At 34.9% G+C, this 20,769-nt stretch overlaps 1 protein-coding gene across 2 annotated transcripts; it reads left to right on the forward strand.

Moving 5' to 3' along the window:
• The first annotated feature begins 10,447 nt into the window (after window positions 1-10,447).
• On the forward strand, window positions 10,448-14,716 carry LOC109005954 (lipase-like). 2 transcript variants are annotated; one of them, XM_018985071.2, is made up of 11 exons: window positions 10,448-10,727; window positions 10,896-10,966; window positions 11,621-11,703; window positions 12,200-12,265; window positions 12,403-12,450; window positions 12,575-12,642; window positions 12,971-13,043; window positions 13,157-13,318; window positions 13,845-14,039; window positions 14,128-14,216; window positions 14,338-14,716. In XM_018985071.2, the coding sequence occupies exons 1-11, from the start codon at window positions 10,723-10,725 to the stop codon at window positions 14,555-14,557; spliced, it is 1,080 nt and encodes a 359-aa protein (XP_018840616.1). In that variant the 5' UTR covers window positions 10,448-10,722; the 3' UTR covers window positions 14,558-14,716. The 2 variants fall into 2 exon arrangements, with proteins under 2 accessions (XP_018840616.1, XP_018840617.1); XM_018985072.2 differs by having other exon boundaries at window positions 10,454-10,707.
• Window positions 14,717-20,769: the final 6,053 nt, after the last annotated feature.

The raw sequence follows: 20,769 nt of genomic DNA on the forward strand, positions 1-20,769 counted from the left end.
CTAAAATCCAGAAATTTTGTAAGTTAAGTTAGCCTTTAACTTACCATTTGATAATTTATTTATGATGATTGCTTAAACGCCACATTCATATTATAAATGTCATTTTAGTATGAAATATTATATGATACATGACATGTGAATTTATCACCATTTTAGCATATTACATATAGTTATCATGTTTACATAAAGCATACTTCACAAGCACATTCATGAAAAATATTTTTAAGCATAACAAGAAAATTTTTGTTGTCATGATCCCAAAGAATAGGATGAGAATTATCATAGTAAAACTCTTTTGTTCACTCTAGAATGAATAAAAATGAAGTGAAAACCCATGGGTTGACAAAGAACCGTTAATAGGTTTTGAATGTATGATTTTTAAAGAATGCTGGAGCGAAGTCATTTATGACACCTAATGCTAGCGGGTGCATATGTTATGATGTTATGTTATGATGATATATTATGAGGAAATGTTATGTTAACAATGCATTGAGAAATAGTCTGCAGACAATATAGTTTCAACATGAGTTGTACTGCGGTCACCGGCAAGTACTCACAGTGCATAATGGGGAGCTGTGATAATACCATATATAACGTTATTGTTAATGATGTCTTTAGTAATGATGAAAAGTTATGATTTTGAAAGATACGGTGAAAAATATTCTTTGTAAGAAAATATGCATTAAAGTTTTTCTAAAAATGTTGAGGAATCTCGATGGGAGACAAATGCGAAGATCTTATCTGCATAGCATGCATCTCATGTTTATCATTAATCATTCATATTCTGTTTGTGCAAGTTGGTTGTTTAACTTACTGAGATTTCAAATAAATTTCACCCTTGTGGACCCACTACCATTCCGCAGAATGGTAGAAGTTGCGTTAGAGCCGACCTACGATGAGCAAGATGAACCACTAGCTACAGATGATTGAGGACAAGCCTGATTTGGAGAAGAGGCTGGACTTGATTTTGATGTTCATAGCTCTGACTCTATATACCATAGAGCAAATGCGAAAGTTAGTCTAATTATATAATTTCAGTATTATGGGATTCTATCTCCCACATTACGTTGAACTTATGAGGACCTCTTAAGTGAGGAAGTACTTATTTATAGTTAATTTATATATTTTGAATGTTTAGTTCCTTCTGGCATCAATTATTTTTATCACTCTTATTTTCACTGCAATTATTGCATACTGTTAGTTGCATACTAGGATGTATTACATATTAATTATCATGAACAAGAGTATGTAACCTTGTGCTGCATGTCCCGACGCTCCACATCTCCGTCTCATCCCATGTGGAGGTTAAGGGCATCAAAGATAGGATCGGTTTGAGATCGGATACTCCTAGTGTAGTGGGAGTTGTGAGTCGCTTAGTGAATGTGCTGACTAAGGGAGATGCACGTGAGAGACTGAAGTCAGGCTCGACTTAAGTGCGTCTTCTAGCTTGAAGACGGGGAGTTTTGAGTTATAGAGGTGATAGAGCTTGGCAAGAACAATGGATGGCATGTGGAGAACTAGTCTCCAAGTTGGAGATTGTTGGGTTTCATGTGGAGCCTGGTTCGTGAGCAGAAAAGGTGCAACCCGTGAGTTCGCTCGATTGTCGCTCAACTTGGCACTCGAGTGAAGTTCAACTGGTGAGTTCACTTGAGGTGCGTTTGATAGTAGGCTCGAGCGAGACACAAATCCTAGTGTTCGCTCTCCGCTCGAGCCAACGTTCATTGGTTGTTCACTCGAGGCCCGCTCGACATGCCGCTCAAGCGAATGCCGTATTATTTTCCAAATTAGGATTTCTAGTACAGTCTCTATAAATATGTAATATTTTGACTTATTGTATATGATTTTTTAGCAATTTTCAGAGAGAACAAAAGAGGCAAAGTGTGAATGTATATTGTAAGAGAGAAAATTCCTTAGAGTGAGTAAATTGAGATTATGTGATTGTAATATCATTTGAATTAATAAAATCTCTGCAGTTCTGTAGACGTAGGCACATTGCCGAACTACGTAAATTGTGTCTCGTGTGATTGCTTGATCGTTGCTTTTATTTGTTTGTCATCATTGGTGTGTGTTTCTCACAACACTTTGCATACTGGCATCTTGGTGAGATTGCAGTGACGGGCTGCTCCATCCAAAATTAGTAGCAGTGGCTCAAATTGAATATGCCATAGTGAGTCACGCCCAAAGGGAAAACTACACTCATATGTGCAATATTAATTACGTTGGCATTGTATTACTCTAACCTTTGTAGGTAATGATATTGGAAATATGAGGCTTTATTTTGTTTTCCATAATGACCCATTGACCACTTGCAGTTCCTAATGTTCGGGAATCAATATTTATTGGATCAATATTAGTCTTGAGCTAATTTCAAAAAAATTAATGTGTAAACAAAGTTTAGAGAGATGGAATGCATATTTAAAAAAAATGAAAAGAGCAAATTTTACATGCGCTGAAAAACAAATGCAAATATGTAAGAATTGTGTAAGAAAGTGTTCAAATGGAAAATATAAGTTGAAAAAACAAATTTACATGAAAACATTAGGGCAGGTTTGGGGCTATAGATAAGACACAAAATTCTCATATGATCTTATTTCATCTCATCCCATCTTATTCACAAATATAATTCAAATACAAAATTTTCAAACTAATTATTACAACTTTTTTAAACTTTTAAATACAAAATAAAAAATAATTATAATTTTTTTAAATCCCCAAATAAAAATAATATTATAAAACTATATTATTACAATATTTTAACTTTATAATATTTTTTATTCAACTTTTTTTTTCTTTCATTTCCCAAAACCTAAAAAATACTCAACTCAAACTATCTCACTACTATTCGCAAACTATTTTACTACTATTCACAAAAATCTCATCTCATCTCATCTCACTCCCCAAATAAGTCATAAGTTAATAAATGCCAATATTAATGTTGCATCTAGATTGGTGCAAAATGATTTCTTGTATATTTTCTCTCATGATAATGGCATGGTTAATTATACTTTAAAAATAAACACAATTGAGATATTGACCTCATAATTATAGATATGAAGAAAGTGGTGAGTAATACTTTTCTCATTAAAAATCGAACAATAAAACAAATTAAAAAAAGGGCAAAGCCAGGGTTGCTAATAAAAGACAAGGTCTCTTGGCATCATACTCTAAACAAACAAGTTAGTCCAAGCCCATAAGAACATATTCCCCAAGCTTCAACCACCAGAAGCAGTTCTTCATGCCCTACTTCCTTATTAGGGGTGAACAAGAACAAATTAGAACTGGTCGTTGAATGCTAAAATCTGCTGAAATTATTGGAGAACTGGTCGGTCATCTGTCCAACGAAGTACAAATTGATATCAATCTATTAGATTCCCGATTTGCACAATATTCAAACCGGTGGACCGATCATTGTATATATATTTATAGTTTTCTAAAAAATTAAATTAATTAAACGATGTCGTTTCATTAAAACAATTGAAAATAAATTAACTAAAATGACGTCGTTTTGGTTAGGGCTTCAACTCTAATTCCTTTCTTAAAACCTCTCTCTCTCTCTCTCTCTCTCTCTCTCTCTCTCTCTCTCTCTCTCTCTCACTCACTCACTCACATCCCGCTTGGTACAACGTTCCATCAATGGTAAAAAATTGCTCACCGGCAGGCTCACAACTTATTCCTTGCGCCCTTGTAAGCGTCCCACATTTTTTTTGGTCATCCTTGTAAGTGTTAAGTTCAAATCAATGAACCGACCACAGCTCGATCGATGTCGCACTGGCTGTCTCTTTGCTTGGTATAACGTTCCATCAATGGTAAAAAAAATTGATGGCAGACAATCTCACAAATTTGTTCCTTATGCCCTTGTAAGCGTCCCACGTTTTTGTTGGCCATCCTTGTTAGCGTTAAGTTCAAATCAATGAATCGACCGCAGCGCAACTGACGTCATACTGGTCGATGTAGTACCCTTCGTTCGGTCAATTCAATCAATTTGAGTCCTCAAATGTCCTGTCGATTTAGTTTCGATTTTGGGTCAGAACCGAATCGACCAATCGGTTTTCTACCCCTATTCCTTAGAGCAAAGAAATGGACAATTCTCCTAAAAATAAAAAATACAAGTCGGCATTTATAGTGCTACAAATTTTTTTTTTTCTAATTAAGCTTGCATAGTTATAAATAAGAGGTTTCAGTTACAGAACAAGGAGGATCTTTGCCACTATCAATAAGTACAATACTAGAAGGTAAAATAGCTACTGAAATGCGACCAATCATACTATTGGTTGCGGCCCATTGCGCCACAGAATGCGCAAATTAATTTGAGATCGATCTATTTTTTTAAAACACCATCCTTTATGAGATGATATGATAAGAGCAATATCTTCAGTTATGGAAGAAATTTTCCAGACTGATGATGACCCTTGAATTGCTGAGACTACAAGAGGAGAATCGCCTTCAATTGTGATATCTGGGAAATTTAAATGTTTAGCCATATAGACTGCAAGTCTTGCCGCAATTGCTTCTGCTACTACTGGATTTGTTGTTCCAATTTCTTCTGTCCATATTTCAATTGCACTTCCTTCATAATCACGACTTACTGCAGAGGCCAAAGAGGACGTGGTCCTAACTGCCGCATCAAACGAAATGCTTACAGTGTTGAGATGAGGTTTTTGCCATAATGGTGGTTGCTTTTCTTTCAGTTTCAATTGCCAAAACAAATAGATATTATTGGTAAAGGAAATCCATTTGGTCTATAGCTTTCCTAATAGATAGAGCTATTTGATTATGGACTATATCATTTCTCAATCTCCAAGTGAAATCCAATATTAGAACTGCAAACAGCTGAAAAGGGTGCACTTCCTGTGAGCTTAATCCCAACTTTAGCCTTGGATTAAGAATGAAAGATATCCAATCCTGTTGAGTAATAATTGCCAAGGAAGACAGATTTAGTGGCCACTTGCTTTGGCTCCATATGATTCTTGATATAGGACATTCAAGAAAAAGATGTAGTAGTGTTACTTCTTTCTCATTACACAAAGGGCAACTAAAGGTAGGCATTAATGGTATGAAGTTCTTTAGCCTTCCTCTAGTTGGAAGTAAATCCTAGAGAATTTTTCACAAAATAAGTTTATGGCGATCATGGATTTTCAGTTTCCAAAGCTTATCTATTGCAAAGTTAGGGAAACTTACTTGAAGAGCACAATCAATATTTGATGCTAGGTGATAAGTTGTTTTGACAGTGAACTTCTCACATTGAGTTTTAATTGAGTTGTATTGTTGATGAATTCAGAAACTTTAAGAGAATGAGATAATTCCGTGAAATAGTTAAGCAGTTGTGGCTTAAAACTTTCCAATAAAGGAATCCATGGATCAAACCATACTTTCACTGACTTTCCGTTAAAAATTTGATTGCACATACCTTTTTTCTAATACTCTTTGTGTTTGCAATAAATTTCTCCAAAAATAGGAATCTGAAGCTTTTGATGACACCTGCCAGAAAGAGTTTGTTAGTAGATATTTTTTTGAAAGAAGCTTGTGCCATATATTTGTACTTGGTTGATTCATTTCACATCCCGTCTTGGCTAACAATGCAACATTCATATTTTCCATTAGTCTCAATCCGAAACCTCCATCTTTTTTCGATTGACAAATTGACTTCCATGACTTTAGATAGAGCTTGTGCTTTTGATCCTTTTTCGTTCCCCACCAGAAATTTTTAAAACTTGTATTCATCAATTTACACACTGATTTTGGTAGAAGATGTATAGACATTTGATATGTGAGAATTGTGCTTGCCACTGTGCGAATTAGCATCGTTCTATCTGCCTATGATAAGAGTTTTGACTTTCATCCTTCTAGTTTATGATTGATCTTCTCCAGCAATTCTCTATAGCTTTCTTTCTTGGACCTACCAAACGAGGTTTGAATTCCTAAATATTTCATATTGGATGTAGTTTCCCTATATTCCAACTTCGCAAGAATGGCTCTCTTTGTCGCTTGATTTGTATTTTTTGTAATGAAAATTGATGATTTTCCATTATTGATTCGCTGGCCTGATCATGCTTGATATTTTTCTAGATTCACATATATGGATCTTGCTGCACTTTCTTTTACTTTCCCAAATATGATGAGATCATCTGCAAAGAATAAATGGGAAATTGACGGACAAGTTATGCAAAGTTTAATGCCTTCTATGTTGTCGTTGGCCTCTGATTTGACAATTAATCTTGATAGAACTTCCGTACATAATATAAATAGAAAGGGTGAGATAGGATCACCCTGTCTAAGTCCTCTTTCTGCTTTGAAAAAACCTATCGGAGAACCATTTATAAGAATTGAGAATGATGTCGTCGTAATGCATTCTCTGATTAGATTAATCCACTGACTATTATAACCTAGAGTCTTCATCACTGTAAATAGGAAATTCCATTCTATAAAGTCAAAAGCTTTCTCCATATCTAACTTGATCGTCATTTGGCCTTCTTCCCTTTCAACTTCTTGAGATGATGAAATAGCTCATACGCAATAATAGAGTTCTCTTTAATATTACGACCCGGAACAAAAGCTTTTGAAAGGGAGAGATTATACTTGGAAGTGTTGTCTTCAGCCGATTTGCTAGAATCTTTGTGATTGTTTTATAGATAACCTTGGTCAAGCTGATTGGCCGATAATTTGGCGGTGAACTCGGATTTGGCACTTTTGGGATTAGAGCAATATTTGTATGATTAATTTGTTTCAGTATCCTCCCACTTCGAAAAAAAATTTTGAACTGCTGCAATGACTTCTTTTTTGATAATATTCCAGTAATGCTTATGATTTGAGATTTGTTTGAGCGCCCCATAGATTTCTTCTTCAGTTGGTACTGTCGTTAAGAAAGCATTATCTTGATTTGAGACTTGTCGTTGGAATAAATCATCAAGCTCTGTTGGAATGACAGGATTTGTGGAGGTATAAACAGTCCTGAAATGATCTATAAAGGCTAATTCAATTGCATTTTGATCAATTGTCCAGTTTCCACTTACTTGCTTGCACCAAGCTTCCTGAATGATTATGCTGCTGAACGGTTCTTTTGTCCATAATTCGTTAAATTTAAAAGAGGTTACTCTCTTTTGTATTTTCATGGTATTTAGCAATAGAGGGTGATGATTCGATGCTCCTGATGTTAAGTGTTGAATAGTAGCATCAGGGAATAATAATCTCCATTGTGCACTTGCAATTCCTCTATCAAATCGTTCTCTGATAAGAGCTCTACCATGACGATTATTAGTCCAAGTGAAAGTAGGTCCTGAAAAACCAATATCAACAAGTCCATGATTGGTCATTAAATTTTTTAAGCCACCAATAGAAGAGGAAGGAGTAACTGGCCTCCCTCCTATTTTTTTTGATTGATTAATGAGATCATTGAAATCCCCTATACATAACCATGGCCCCAGATAGGAATTGTGAATGGTTTCCAAATTAGCCTAAAAAATTGTTTTTTTTTTTTTTTTGCCATATAGCAGGAGCATAAACATAAGTAGCTAACCATGGATGATAAGAAGGTTCAAAGTAAATCAAAATGGAAATTGCATTAGTATTTACATGAACCGGTTCTATATCTATACCCAGTCTCCATAACAACAAAAGGCCTCCATTATTCCCGGAGGCTGGGAAGTGTACAAAATTCTGGAAACCTAAGATATTAACTATACTATGGGTGCGTGTATTAGGCACCATGGTTTCCGACAAAAAAATAATATCTGGATTATATTTTCTCATATTAGCCCTAAGACTTCTAAATGCTTTGGGTCGAGCTAGTCCCCTGCAATTCCAAACAAGTGTTTTCACTGAGTCTTTGAGGGCTTTGATGCCCCCGCCTTTTTTTTCTTTTTTGATGAACCCAATTTTGATGTAGCTCGAGTATACGACTTTGTCTTAAGAATTTTTTTTTCTTTTGTATTTTCCCAGTGGCATCTGACTTCATAGAAAGTAGCATTATCTTTCTCCTCCTTGCTAAGATTGATCTCTATAGCATCTTTCATAAGTTTTGGAATTTTACTTTTAATATCCAGATCTTCTGTAGATGCTGTAGCCATAATTCTTTTCAATGAACTTGAAGCACAACATTGTGAAGATTGAGTGCAGAAATAGTATGAGCCGAATCTGAGATCTGAGTTTCATCGGCCATGGAGCAACTGAAAATAGGTGAAAGCATAGGGCTTTCACGTGTAGCTTGAGAATCATGAATACCCATAAAAGGCTGACCAGATTTTAAGCCCTTTGTAATAGTAGTTGATTGGCCCGAAATAAGAGGCTTAGCCCATTTAGCTTGATGAGCTTTAAAGCTCATGGTAGAACTAGAAGCATGAAACCGCCTTCTCAAATCAGACCATTCCTTGAATGACAACGTAGAAGGATAAGCTTGACTTTGCATCACCGAATGCATCATGCTTCTATAGTGAAGTTGTTGTTCTGTCAGATTGGCATGGACCGGATTGACTGAAGTGAACAAAGTGGATGGGAATGCATTAACTGCCAAATTAAATAAGAGTGGGTTGGTAGATGAAACTCCTTTATGGTCTACAGGGATTTTGAACAGTGAGTTTGAGGGAGAGTGGCCGCCAGCTAGTGTCGAATCCTTCAGAAATTTGTCACCGTCGTGATCTGCAAGTGTTGATTTCTCCAGGTTTTTAATGCCACCGTGATCTATATGCATTCCGATTGTATCCTTCCAGGTGATATCTTCCAATTTCGGCATGGATTCTACAATTTTTTTATCTTCAAATTTATAATCATGCCTTAGTAACTGTGATTCATCAATTAAAACTTTATCTATCAATAGAGCTTCATGGGATGAAAATCTAGAGGGCAGATTAATGAAATTGCTTTGAGGCTTCTCTTGGTCATCGATTAGAAGCCCTTTTCCTTTCCCTTTTCCGATATTATCAGTATCTGAGAGATGATTCACCTTGTTGTTCTCTACATCTTGTTCTAAAACCATAGCAACTGATTTGCTATTAACATTAACATAAGTTGGTCCTTGGAAAACCACAGAAGATGGATAAACCGTAGTACCTTGTCTTTTTATAATATCAGTAGAACTCAAATTCTCAATGAGATTCCCTTCTTCTTTAAGATTTCCTGAGTGAGAGGATCTAGGAATTGAAGTTTGATCTTGTTGAGGAGGGATGAAAATTCCTGAAGCATTATATTCAGCTCTCAACGACGGACCATATGGTAATGGATCAGGGATAATTTTTAGAAAATTGCAGAAAATCTGAGAATGACCCAATCTACCACAGGCATAGCAAAAATCCGAGAGCCTCTCATATTTGAAGGCAACCCATGTATCAATATTATTGTTTCTAGCAAGCCAGAAACCTTATTTGAGTGGATGATTGATATCTAGTTCTACTTTGATCCTAACGAACTTTTTACAAGTGATATCAAAGTTTGGATCAATATCTATGTCCAATAATGTTCCTATTGCTTTCCGAATCTTTATGGCATTTTCAACAGTAGTATGATTAAGAGTAAGACCATGAATTTGAATATGAAAAGACTGATGAGTTTAGGCTTATCTCTTGCCAGGTTAAACCAGCTGGCCAATCTTTGAGGATCAGTAGATGGCCTTTGAAATTCCAATGAGCTTGACTTAGAATCCTTTGTTTGTCCCTAGCTGACTGAAAAGTGAAAAGGAATTTGTTTTCATCCAGATCTTCAATGTGAAATTTTTTGAGAAAATTCCATTCTGCCTTGAAAGTGGCGTGCAATGAAATTTTGTTGAGAGGTCTTGTTGCTACAATTCTTCCTATTAACGCCAACTCTGTTGTTTCTTTTGCAGGATCTTCTACTAGGCTGAGATTTAGATCTTCCCAAGAGAGTGCTTCTGTTTGTTGTATAAGAGAATCCATGTCCATGATACTAGCTGAAAGAAGTCGAAGTTTGACGAAGGTCAAGCCAGAGAGCTTAGACGCTCAGAGCTCAGTTTTTTGGGTTATAGTGCTACAATTTAAATACCCCACAACTCTATTGTAAACACTTCTTATAATTTAGATGGGAAACACCAATATTACATATGATTTTTATATGCTTGTGAGAAGTGTATATTCAAGCTAGAGGAAGCATTTTATATTTTTCATCGGTAGTCATGTCAATTTTGTAATATCTTTTAAATAGCTGTTATTGAAGGTTGACATTATAAAAATATTATTAAATATGAGTAGAGATAAGATTTAAAATAATAATAAAATTACTATTTAAATTTAGAAAGAGATAAAACCAATAATCTCACATTATTAAATCGTATCCATAAGAAATTATGAATTCTAATTTTTTTTTTTTTTGTATCTGAATAATTATATTTTCTGATTTAAATAACTTCACAAATTAATTAATTATGAGATCCTATCCGATGGTATATACCTTTTAATTACAAAGGCCAACCAAAAATGGCAAAACCCGTCCCCCACACGCATCAAAAACCAAAAACGTTTTAAAAATGCAAAAGAAGAGTCGGGGTAATTTCGGCAAAGGAAAAAAGAGAACTCCTTTGGCGACTTTTCCGTCCCACGGTCTACCTTCTTCTGTTCTGATCATGTCTCTAATCAGGCATTGCTCTCTGTACGGCTGAAGTTCGAAGCAAAGTACCGAAAGATCCGTTGTGCAGCCGCCTCACAGAGCACTGAGCCTCCGCGGGCACGCTCCGATCGTTTCTGGAGGACCGAATTTACTGTGCAAGTGGGTCCGAATTTTATGCGGTATTTACTGTCAATTCCACTTTCAATTCTAAATCTGTTGCTAATCTTTGGATTTTGGTATTGTTTCATGACTAGAAACCAGGAGGAAAAAATATATGTATAATCTTTTGGGTTTTTATTGTTTGCAACTTTTAATTGTTTTATCGCTCGCGTTGTTTCTGTTGACAGAGTAATGGGAAAGAGTTGTTGGTTGATATTGGCAATCTTTACTTATCTACTTGCCTTTTCTAGTGGAAGAGGTAACGAATGGAACTTTCAAATCTCAGTTCTCTCAATTAATTTTGGATTTAGAGTCCGTAACGTTATTTATGTTTGATATATATTTTTTTAAAATTCATAAGCTTCCGTAGTTCTGTATTTCGTTTCAACTCTCAAGGATTCCTCGTGAGCATGTTTGATTTTGATTTCGATAAATCGATTTTTTGTTTTGGGAGAAAAATGCCTTCTTTTGGAGGTGTTAATATATTCTAATTTCCTTTCGAGCTCGTGGGGGTTTTTTCATTATGGGCATTGCAAGCATATTTGTTGCATGATGGAAGTAGTTGATTATTCTCAGGAAATAGGAAACTTTAGGAAACGATTTTGACAGATTTTGTTTAATTAGAGGAATTTCAATTGGCCTGACCTGGATCCACTCAATACCCGAGGCTTTCAACGAGCCATGATGTCTTGCCAGTAGAGACATGTTGTCTGCATTTGAAATTTGGACAACCGGGATTAGCTTAAAGTCTGCTCAAGCTATCTTAATTAGTTAAGCCTATTGGAGTATTACACATTTAATTGCATGTATGTGTATCGTGCATGTTGAGAGTCATACCGCATTACAAGCGAGCTGGTCATATGAGGGCTATATTCTACAACTCATTCTATTAAGTTTCCTGGTTTACTTGCAGAACTCAACATCAAGGTCAAGGGGGATCATAGCTCTATTTATAATCATACCCTTGCTGCAGTATTGGTGGAGTATGCTTCAGCGGTAAGTTCTAGGGGAAATATTTTTAAAATCAGGAGCGATTTGAATAAAAGATTACTGTCATGGAAAATTTATAGTCCCGCCATTTACCATGTTAACCAGTACAATTTTCTCAGTGTAGCTGGTGTGCTGTAGCTATGACGTGGAGAAGCAGTAGTTATTTTAGGCAGCTTCTAGTTGAACAGAATTTACCACGAAGGAGACACTTTCTCAAAATAAAGTTCGGAGAGGTCCTATAAAAAGTTTTGAGCTCAGCTTTGGACTAGTGGATTGTCCCAATTTGCATTCTAGTTAATGTGCTAATAAAATTAGTCTAGGTTTTCAAACTTGTAATTGACCTGAGTTCCAAATGGTGCAAGTCAAGTTGCACCTGTTGCTTGAATTAAGAGAATCTCAAGTTGCTTCATATTGCAATAGCCAAGATTTTAGCATGAAATGAGACTGCTAAGAGATTCTGTAGCATGAGATTGGTGACTCAAAGAAGCTTTTGATCTTGCAGGTGTACATGTCAGATTTGACAGAACTGTTTACTTGGACGTGCCAAAGATGTGATGGTTTGACGAAGGTACTGGGACGATATTATCTGCTTTGTATGTTTTTTTTAATTGCGAGAGTATGCTGAGTTTTGTATGTGCTAGAAGATGGTGTTTTTCGTTTTTCCTACTAAAACTGTTGGGCCGATGCTCTTTTGTATTGAAACAGGGATTTGAAATCATAGAGTTGGTTGTTGACGTTCAGCACTGCTTACAGGTGCATTCTCATTTCATGATGGAATTTAAATAGTAGCATGTCCTTTCTGGTCTTATCCCACTATATATTTATTTACTGGAGGTTTTCTCTGTTCATTGATATTACTATGCCTAACCTACTTCAGGGCTTTGTTGGGGTGGCAAAGGATCTTAATGCTGTCGTGATTGCATTTAGAGGGACTCAGGAACACAGGTAATATTCTAGTGGCGTATTTACTCATAATTTCTGTCTAGTGATGCTTTGAGTTCTGACTGTTGTATGACGAGTAAAAGGGTGTGCACAGAAAAAGGGTGTCTGGCCCAAGCTAGTATGTTAAAGTGATATTGAATGCTTAGATGATGTCCTCTAGTTGATGAGATCTACTGGAAATTTGATTGTTACACGAAGGGAGTACTATAAATACGGCAAAATACTTCAGCTTTCAATATGAAACTGGGTTTGTCACTTTGTGCAGAGGTCACCTTGGTTTTTTATCTACCTTTATTTGGTTGCTGTTAACCGTTGAACTGCATTTATACAGCATAATGAATTGGATTGAAGACTTGTATTGGAAACAGCTTGACTTAAAGTACCCTGGCATGGATAATGCAATGGTATGTATAGTGGAGATATGTTGCTATATTTATACAAGAGTTGAAGAGTATACTTATAAAAAAAAAAAGCGTTGAAGAATGTGAATTTTCAGCAACTTTTTCATTCTTTCTAGGTGCACCATGGATTTTATTATGCTTACCACAACACAACTATACGCCCTGCAGTTTTAAATGCCGTTAAAATGGCAAAGAAACTGTATGGAGACATTCCCATCATGGTGACTGGGCACTCAATGGGTGGGGCAATGGCTGCATTTTGTGGACTTGATCTAAAGGTAATTGCAAATAAACTTTTTTGGTAATCTGGGAATTTTTTGTGTGATTCGTTTCCATTGTCTCCAATGCTTTGGGAGGTTTGTTACAAATCCTGTGTTTGAGCTATGTTGTTTTTTAGGATCAATTTTGAGTTGGGGTGTTGGCATCTGCACTCATTGATTGTAGCGTGTGGACATAGAAATTGTGACCTGACACTTAAACACGTGCATATTTTTCTACTGTGCATGTTATGTCATCTAGTCCAAAGACCTACAGCTATCAGTAAAGTTTTTTCAAATGGTTGTTGTTTAATGCATGTGGAAGTTGTGGTACTCCATCATCTTGACTTAAAAAAAAAAAAAAAAATCTTTTTGTAAAGTCCTTCGTTTATTACTTGGTTTTTTTACCGCTGCTTGATGAGCTCTGTTAGAAATTAGTTCTAATGTACAGTTTTACCTGGAAGCACAGTTGTTGAAATAATTGTTGTTTTGAAGTAATATCTTTTTATTTACAGGTCACTTATAAAAAAAATCTTTTTAATTACAGGTCAATCATGAGGCCCAGAATATTCAAGTCATGACATTTGGACAACCTCGTATTGGCAATGCAGCATTTGCATCTTGCTATAGCAAACTTGTCCCAAATGCAATTCGAATCATAAATGATCATGATATTGTACCTCATTTACCACCATACTACCACTATTTCCCTCAAAAAACATACCACCACTTCCCAAGAGAGGTATCCATTCACTAACTGAATCGATGAAATATTTATCGGTTCTCTCTTTTACCCTGCCTCATTTGCTTCCAACTTATCTTAATTCTAGGTGTGGCTTTACAACATTGAATTGGGAAGTTTGGTTTACAAAACTGAGAAGGTCTGCGATGGAACCGGAGAAGACCCATCCTGTAGCAGGTTAGCCTTCTCCGATGATATGCCTTTCTTTTGACAGTCTACCCTTTGTATAATTGAATTTTGGAAGTTCAACAGTAACAGTCTTGTCAGAAAAGATGCTATCTTTGGCTATTTTGTGCAGGTCGGTCACTGCCACCAGCATCTCGGATCATCTAGTTTATTATGGCATCGAGTTAATGTCCAATGCACCAGGAACATGCAGATTTTGGATGGATCCTCAAGTGGCGTTGTATAGCAGAATGGATCTCAGTGGAAACGTGGTCTTGTCCAGAGTTCCCGCAAGTCCAGTTATCAGATTGAATACAGAGTCAGATGTTGGGGGCAAACCTGTAGTTAATTAATTTGGTCAGAGCATGGTTGCTCTTACAAATGGCTGAGAGTATCCACTGAGCGTATCCACTTTCTTTTTGCAAGGGGGCTGGGAAGGAATGTGTATATATATATCAATATCCATCGTGTACATCTTCGTCCGGTGTTAATATGACCGAACATTGTGTACTTTTTTTTTTCTTTTTTTAGAAGTAAGAAAATTTATTAATTTGCATAACTACATAGTCCAAATACACATGAAATATATAAGAGAATATACCTACTTATAAGCTAAGAGCCGGAAAGATCAGCGTAAAAATCATGAAAATTAGTCTCATCCAATACAATAGCTGCCCAAAGTAACAAGGTATGGAAAACAAAAAAATTTCTAATCCCTGCTAGCGAATTTTTGAAATATCGTCCATTCCTTTTATTCTATATAGAGAAATGATATTTGCAGTCGTGGAGTGTACAAATACAATGTAATCTCTTTAAAAAAAATTAGTAAATATAGAATCCATATGAAAAAAATTAATTTTTTAAAAATAGACTATACTCTTTTTCAATACGATTGCTTGAAGCTTGCGCACTGCACGATTGTATATAGCATTACTCAGACAAGTTGAAAGGGCAACCTAGTATTTACCATCATATAGATTCACCACCATTTTAAGCATCACTCATGCAATATCAAACCTTTTTAGGCATCAATGCAATATCAAACCTTTTAAAAATCTCATCCCATCTCCTTTACCACTTTGTACGGAGAAGTGAACCAAAACACCAATCCATAATAAGTAGATCACGCTTTCTCAGACTATCAATAGTTATAATTTTCCCATGAGATAACCTTGTACACCTTGAGGGGCCACTTTGCTTCTCTAAATGCACTTCCAAGGAAAACCATCAGATGATTGGGTCGACATAACCTTGTACAATGATCTGACCGAGAAGTTTTTATTCCGAGGATGAATCCAAAGTAATATATCCTCTCCACTGCTCTCCATATTCAAGGCATGCAACATGCTATAAAAATCTGAGATAATCCCTACTTCCCAATCCTATACAGCTCTAATGAACCTTACATTCCACTGTAAAGAGTCATTGGAGTTGTCCAAACTTTCCCAAATAGAAATGAGAAATTTATTACTGATTTTAATAAAAGAAATGAAAACCAATAGTTATATAGGAAACAAGAATAGAACTGATTAAGTAAATGATGGGTGGCTCAATATAAAACAAAAGAATATGTTTCGAAAATTATACAGAGGAAAGAAGACAGAGGTAATATAGTAAAGAAGTAGAAGCCTGATTTAAAACATTAATTTAAACTTACAAATTACATAAATTTATTGATAAACAGATGAATGAATTAAGCACATGATGAAAATTAAACTTCAAATGATCATGATCTCCTTGTTAATATTCTTCCTTCACTTTGTGATCTCATCCTTCTTGGTAGGTAGTCATGTACGTCATGTATCAGCCGTATGTTTCTGCATAACCAAACCCTAATTTGTCAAGTCCTACTTATAAATCTCATTTAACAATTGAGGGTAGTCATAACATATAGTTTCATTAAGGTGAAAATGATTTGATGAGTAATAATATACCTCCTGATTATCAGCATTTTGATTCTTTTTTTCAACTGTCTTCTCTGATTCTGCTTCTTTGATCACACTCTCTCCCACCACCTTTACGGCCTCTATATACAAGGAAGTTAGTTGAATAGAATAACATCATATTGTGAAAAATAAATGAAAAAAGAAAAAAAAATTATCAAACCCTAATATTTGTTGATATTAGGGTTTGATCATATTGTGAATAATATTTGTTAAATCAATTCACAAATATTATTTCTAATTTTTGTTCAAATTTTGGCACTTCGAACTTGAATCTACGATATTGGGATGACGCATGCAATATTTTACATTAAAGGAAAACTCGATACGTATTGAAATGGATAAATCGATGTCTTCAAAATAAAAATAAAGAGTTTAGGGATGTTGTTGTAACAAGTTTAGATGATGTCAAATCCTAAGGGCCATAATGTCGAGGTTACAAACCATTTTCCTTGTCTGCTTCCTTCTTGGCAACTGTCCCGTTATCTATTTTCTTTTCATCATCTCCTTCCTTCTCCACCGTGGTTTCGTCTATCTTCTTGGCATCCGCAGCAACTTCTGCCCCACCCAAGTCATCGTTGTTGTCTTCGTTTTCGGCCTCAAGTTGTTGTTGCAGCGATGAGTTTGTGGTGTTATCTGTGGTGTTTGCTTCGGGGATGGTTTCTATGTCTTTGCTCATCTTGGAATCGGGATCATGCTCGGATGGCTTGTGGCTGATGATGGTGTTTGCCGCGGCAACTTCCAGTAGTACTTTTGACTCCCCACAGCCCATTTTTTGTTAAAATTGGAAAGGAATTAATTATAAAGAAAATATTGCTCGATCGATCGATGAGATGATGAAGGAGCAAAAGGGTGTGTGTATATATATATTTCTGATATTTCTCTCTATCCTTTTATTAGTTGGTGGATATATAGAATATTGGAACGAATTAGACTGAGAGTTTGACTTGGTGTAATAATATATAATTTGTTACAGTTTTGTGATGTTGGAATGGCTTGCATGGTTGTAATTTGATGTCAATGCTTTGGTAAGAGCCGATTTTTACGTTGCTAATGGAATAAACACCAACTGTATTACCAACTGCATGCATTATGGGAGGGTTTCATGCATGCATGCATGATCTACAATATTACCAACTGTATAAAAGGAAAATAAATCAATAAATCAATAAATAAGTTGAACAAATTTTCTGTTTGGTTCCCGTCAAACTTTCTAGATGTTTGAAAACACGTTATTGCTTTAATTTTTCTCCCTGGCCTCTAAAAATGGAATTGGCTGTTTGTCTTAAATTGGAATTTCATTTCTTTTTATAGATCAACCATTATAAGTACCTTCAACTTCTTTTTCTAGAAAAAGAAAAAACAAAAAGAAATTAATTATTTTACTCTATTTCAAACTCAGCTGATGAAAATATCAAACATGACTTCTTTTTTTTTTTAAATTTTTTTATAACTCTATATGAAATGGAGGGTAGTTTTAAAAATTAAAGTTTATGTTTAATTAATTATATTGAAGTGGCGCGATTGCGTTTGTTGATTGTAAAATAGGTTATAAATAGTCGTAATTAAAAAAAGTTGTAAGTGCATCAGTAATTGCAGCATGTGTAATATTGATTACAACAATATTATATAGTAAATCACGAAATGATAAAATCTCAATAATTAAATTGGAAATATTACGATTTGAACTTAATAAATATTCTTCCTATATATTATATTACAAATTTCAAAATACCTGAATATATATAATATTAAGAATTAATTAGAATCTTCTTCATAATTTCCTGTATAAAATATATACTAATAGTTTATATGAGGTTATGTCCCATAAGACTACAATAAAACTGCTTATTTGTAACCAGTTAATTCTAATAAAATGATTATTTGTATATTTACTTTATATTTGAGTCGAAATTCAATATTTTTCAATCAAATAAAAACATATTGATACCCGAGAAGTAGTAATCTATGGTCAATACCTGAACTTCTTACTTTGTTTTCAGGTATCAGTTGAAGGTTTGTAATGCATGCAAGGGTCCAAGCTAACATTGATGATTGCACAGACAGCCCCCACATCCCCCAATATTGGGCCCTACAACTCCCTCCAGTTCTCCCTCTCTCTCTCTTCTCTTCTCGATAAGTTAAGTATTATATAGATAAATTAAACGGTTATAAGGATATAAACTTTAGTAAAGTGAGAGTCTCCAATAATCATTCCAAACACAACTAAAACAGCACCGAAAATAAAATTAAAAAAGTGGATTATTAAGTAAAAAACTTGACTCCAACCCAATCCCACAAGGGGATGCCGCTTTAAAGTAGTTTTAATATAGTTTGATAAACAGACTATAAATCTAAGACTAAAAGCCGCAATCGAGAGGGGTGTGCTGCATTTTGTTGATCCGGTCCAATTGTAAGAGGCTATCACGATCACATTGTCTCGATTGCTGGTTAGGGAAAACAAGAACATTGGAGAATAACAGTCTAAAGATAATCTAATACATCGGTAAAGGACAACCACCGACAATGGTGGCACGTGCGGGACATGCACCGCACTAAGAACAAAACAAGCAAGTGGATTTGAAAGATCCGAAGCTGATGATACTGATGACGCCGCACGTGGTGGCATAAATCTCCTTCCCTTCTGATGTTGTGGCACGTGAGGCCCATGCGCATTGTAATCCGCATGAGTCACACTCGCCACTCGACTGGACAGACTTCTTCTACCGTCCGATAGATCGGCGGCTGGAGATTCCTTTGGAGGGACGCATGGTAGTTGGATATGGCTAGTGAGCAATAGATCAGTATCTCTTGAAACTATCATAAAAAAAAGTAAAGAAAAAGCAGAAATATACCTATACATAGGATATGTGCGAGTGGAGGGGAGGGAGGGAGGTTAGGAGAATCCTCCCTCCCCTGGGCGGAGATACTCGGATGACGGACGCCGGGGGTATAGACTATAGAGAGCAAACGGACGCGAGAAAAAAAAACAAAAGGGGAGTACAACTCCCTCCGGTTGAAAGAAAGTGTAATGGGCAATTTCTCTAAACTTGGTAATCAAAAAACGAAGGAACAATTCTTTGGAAACTGCAATATCCAGTGATGTCATCTCCCAATCAATGTGGCCGTTTCAATGCCACTAAGAATATGTAGTTTTATTTTTAAGATGTAGTAGATGGATAGGCCGGAGATATGGATAGAATATTGACATTTTTGTTGTTGGTTGAGAAAATCTAACCAAGAAAGCAAGGCCATGTGCCATGTGCCGTGCCATTAATTCCTTCTTGGAGATTCTATCAAAATTGATGAATTTGTGAGTCATTGAGATCTTATCTTTTTTTTTTTAGTATTGCTATATTCATAAAAAAATTATATAAAATAATCTCACAAATCGATATAGTTTTATCTGATCTGTTAATTTAATTTTATAATAAAAATAACTTTACAATCTGACTAATCATATTAAATCACATCAGTTTATGAGTTTTTTTTGTGTAATCACTTTATAACTAATTTTTTTTTTTTCCGTAGGTGACATCTTGTTGCATTAGTTTTTAAAAGAAAAATTACATTCGACTTCTCATTAATACTTAACACTATCATTTTAAATTAAAACCAAAAAGGAAAAAATTAGATGGATTAGAGTTCTAATTCATATGAACCAAAACTTTATATATAGATTGGTTATTGAAATATTTAGTATTCTTGGCCCTGCCTGTAAGATGATCTAAACGGGGAAAGATGAGAGTGCGTCCTGTAACTGTTCGCCAAAATGCCCAAAACGATTGCTCGAATGCATTACTCTTTCTCCCCTATGCTGAATGAATTATGAATCCCAATTCGCTCAGATTGCGGCGCCCTGTCGCTTTATCTTCAAGTCACCCTCTGCCAGCCCCGCCTTATGGCTTATCCTCTCTCTCTCTCTCTCTCTCAGTCGGCTTGAAAATTTTGAGAAATGAATGATAAAGGACTACTCTTAAACTATTATTGAATAAAATAATACTTTTTTAAAATTTGATTTTGTTTTTTAGTTTTGATTTGATGTACCTAAAAATTGAAAAAATTATATTTTATAAAAAAATAGTAGACAAATTATAGATAGGTTGTTAGTGTATCAATGCTCTTGAAATATTATTATCAAATGATATCCTATTCGTTTATTTATTATGAAAAAGTGAATAAATATATAATTTATATAAAAAAATTAATTTTTTAAAAATAGATCTCACTCTCACTTCAAAAAATTATATAAAATTTATAGAACTCATAATTATATATAACATTATTCAAAAGTGATATGCCCCTCAAGTTTTATTTTATTTTTGAGCAATTACAAGTTGGCATGATGAGAAATATTTTGTCGACATAATTTAATTTATAAAAATATTTAATTTTAAAATTTTCTTACAGATCAGACTATGAAATGTTATGTTGATATAATTTTTTTTTATTTACCGATTGCTGGTTGATGTCATGTTAAAAATACTAATTAAAAGGATAAAATATTATTTTTGACAAAAATTAGATGATATAATATAATCTGAACTGTCTAAATATTAGCATAATATTATTTGAGATGAATGATAATTAAAAATATAGCACAACAGTTTTGATAATTTAAT

Source organism: Juglans regia, chromosome 12, assembly GCF_001411555.2.
Source record: "Juglans regia cultivar Chandler chromosome 12, Walnut 2.0, whole genome shotgun sequence".
In the NCBI taxonomy this organism is placed as follows: Eukaryota; Viridiplantae; Streptophyta; class Magnoliopsida; order Fagales; family Juglandaceae; genus Juglans; species Juglans regia.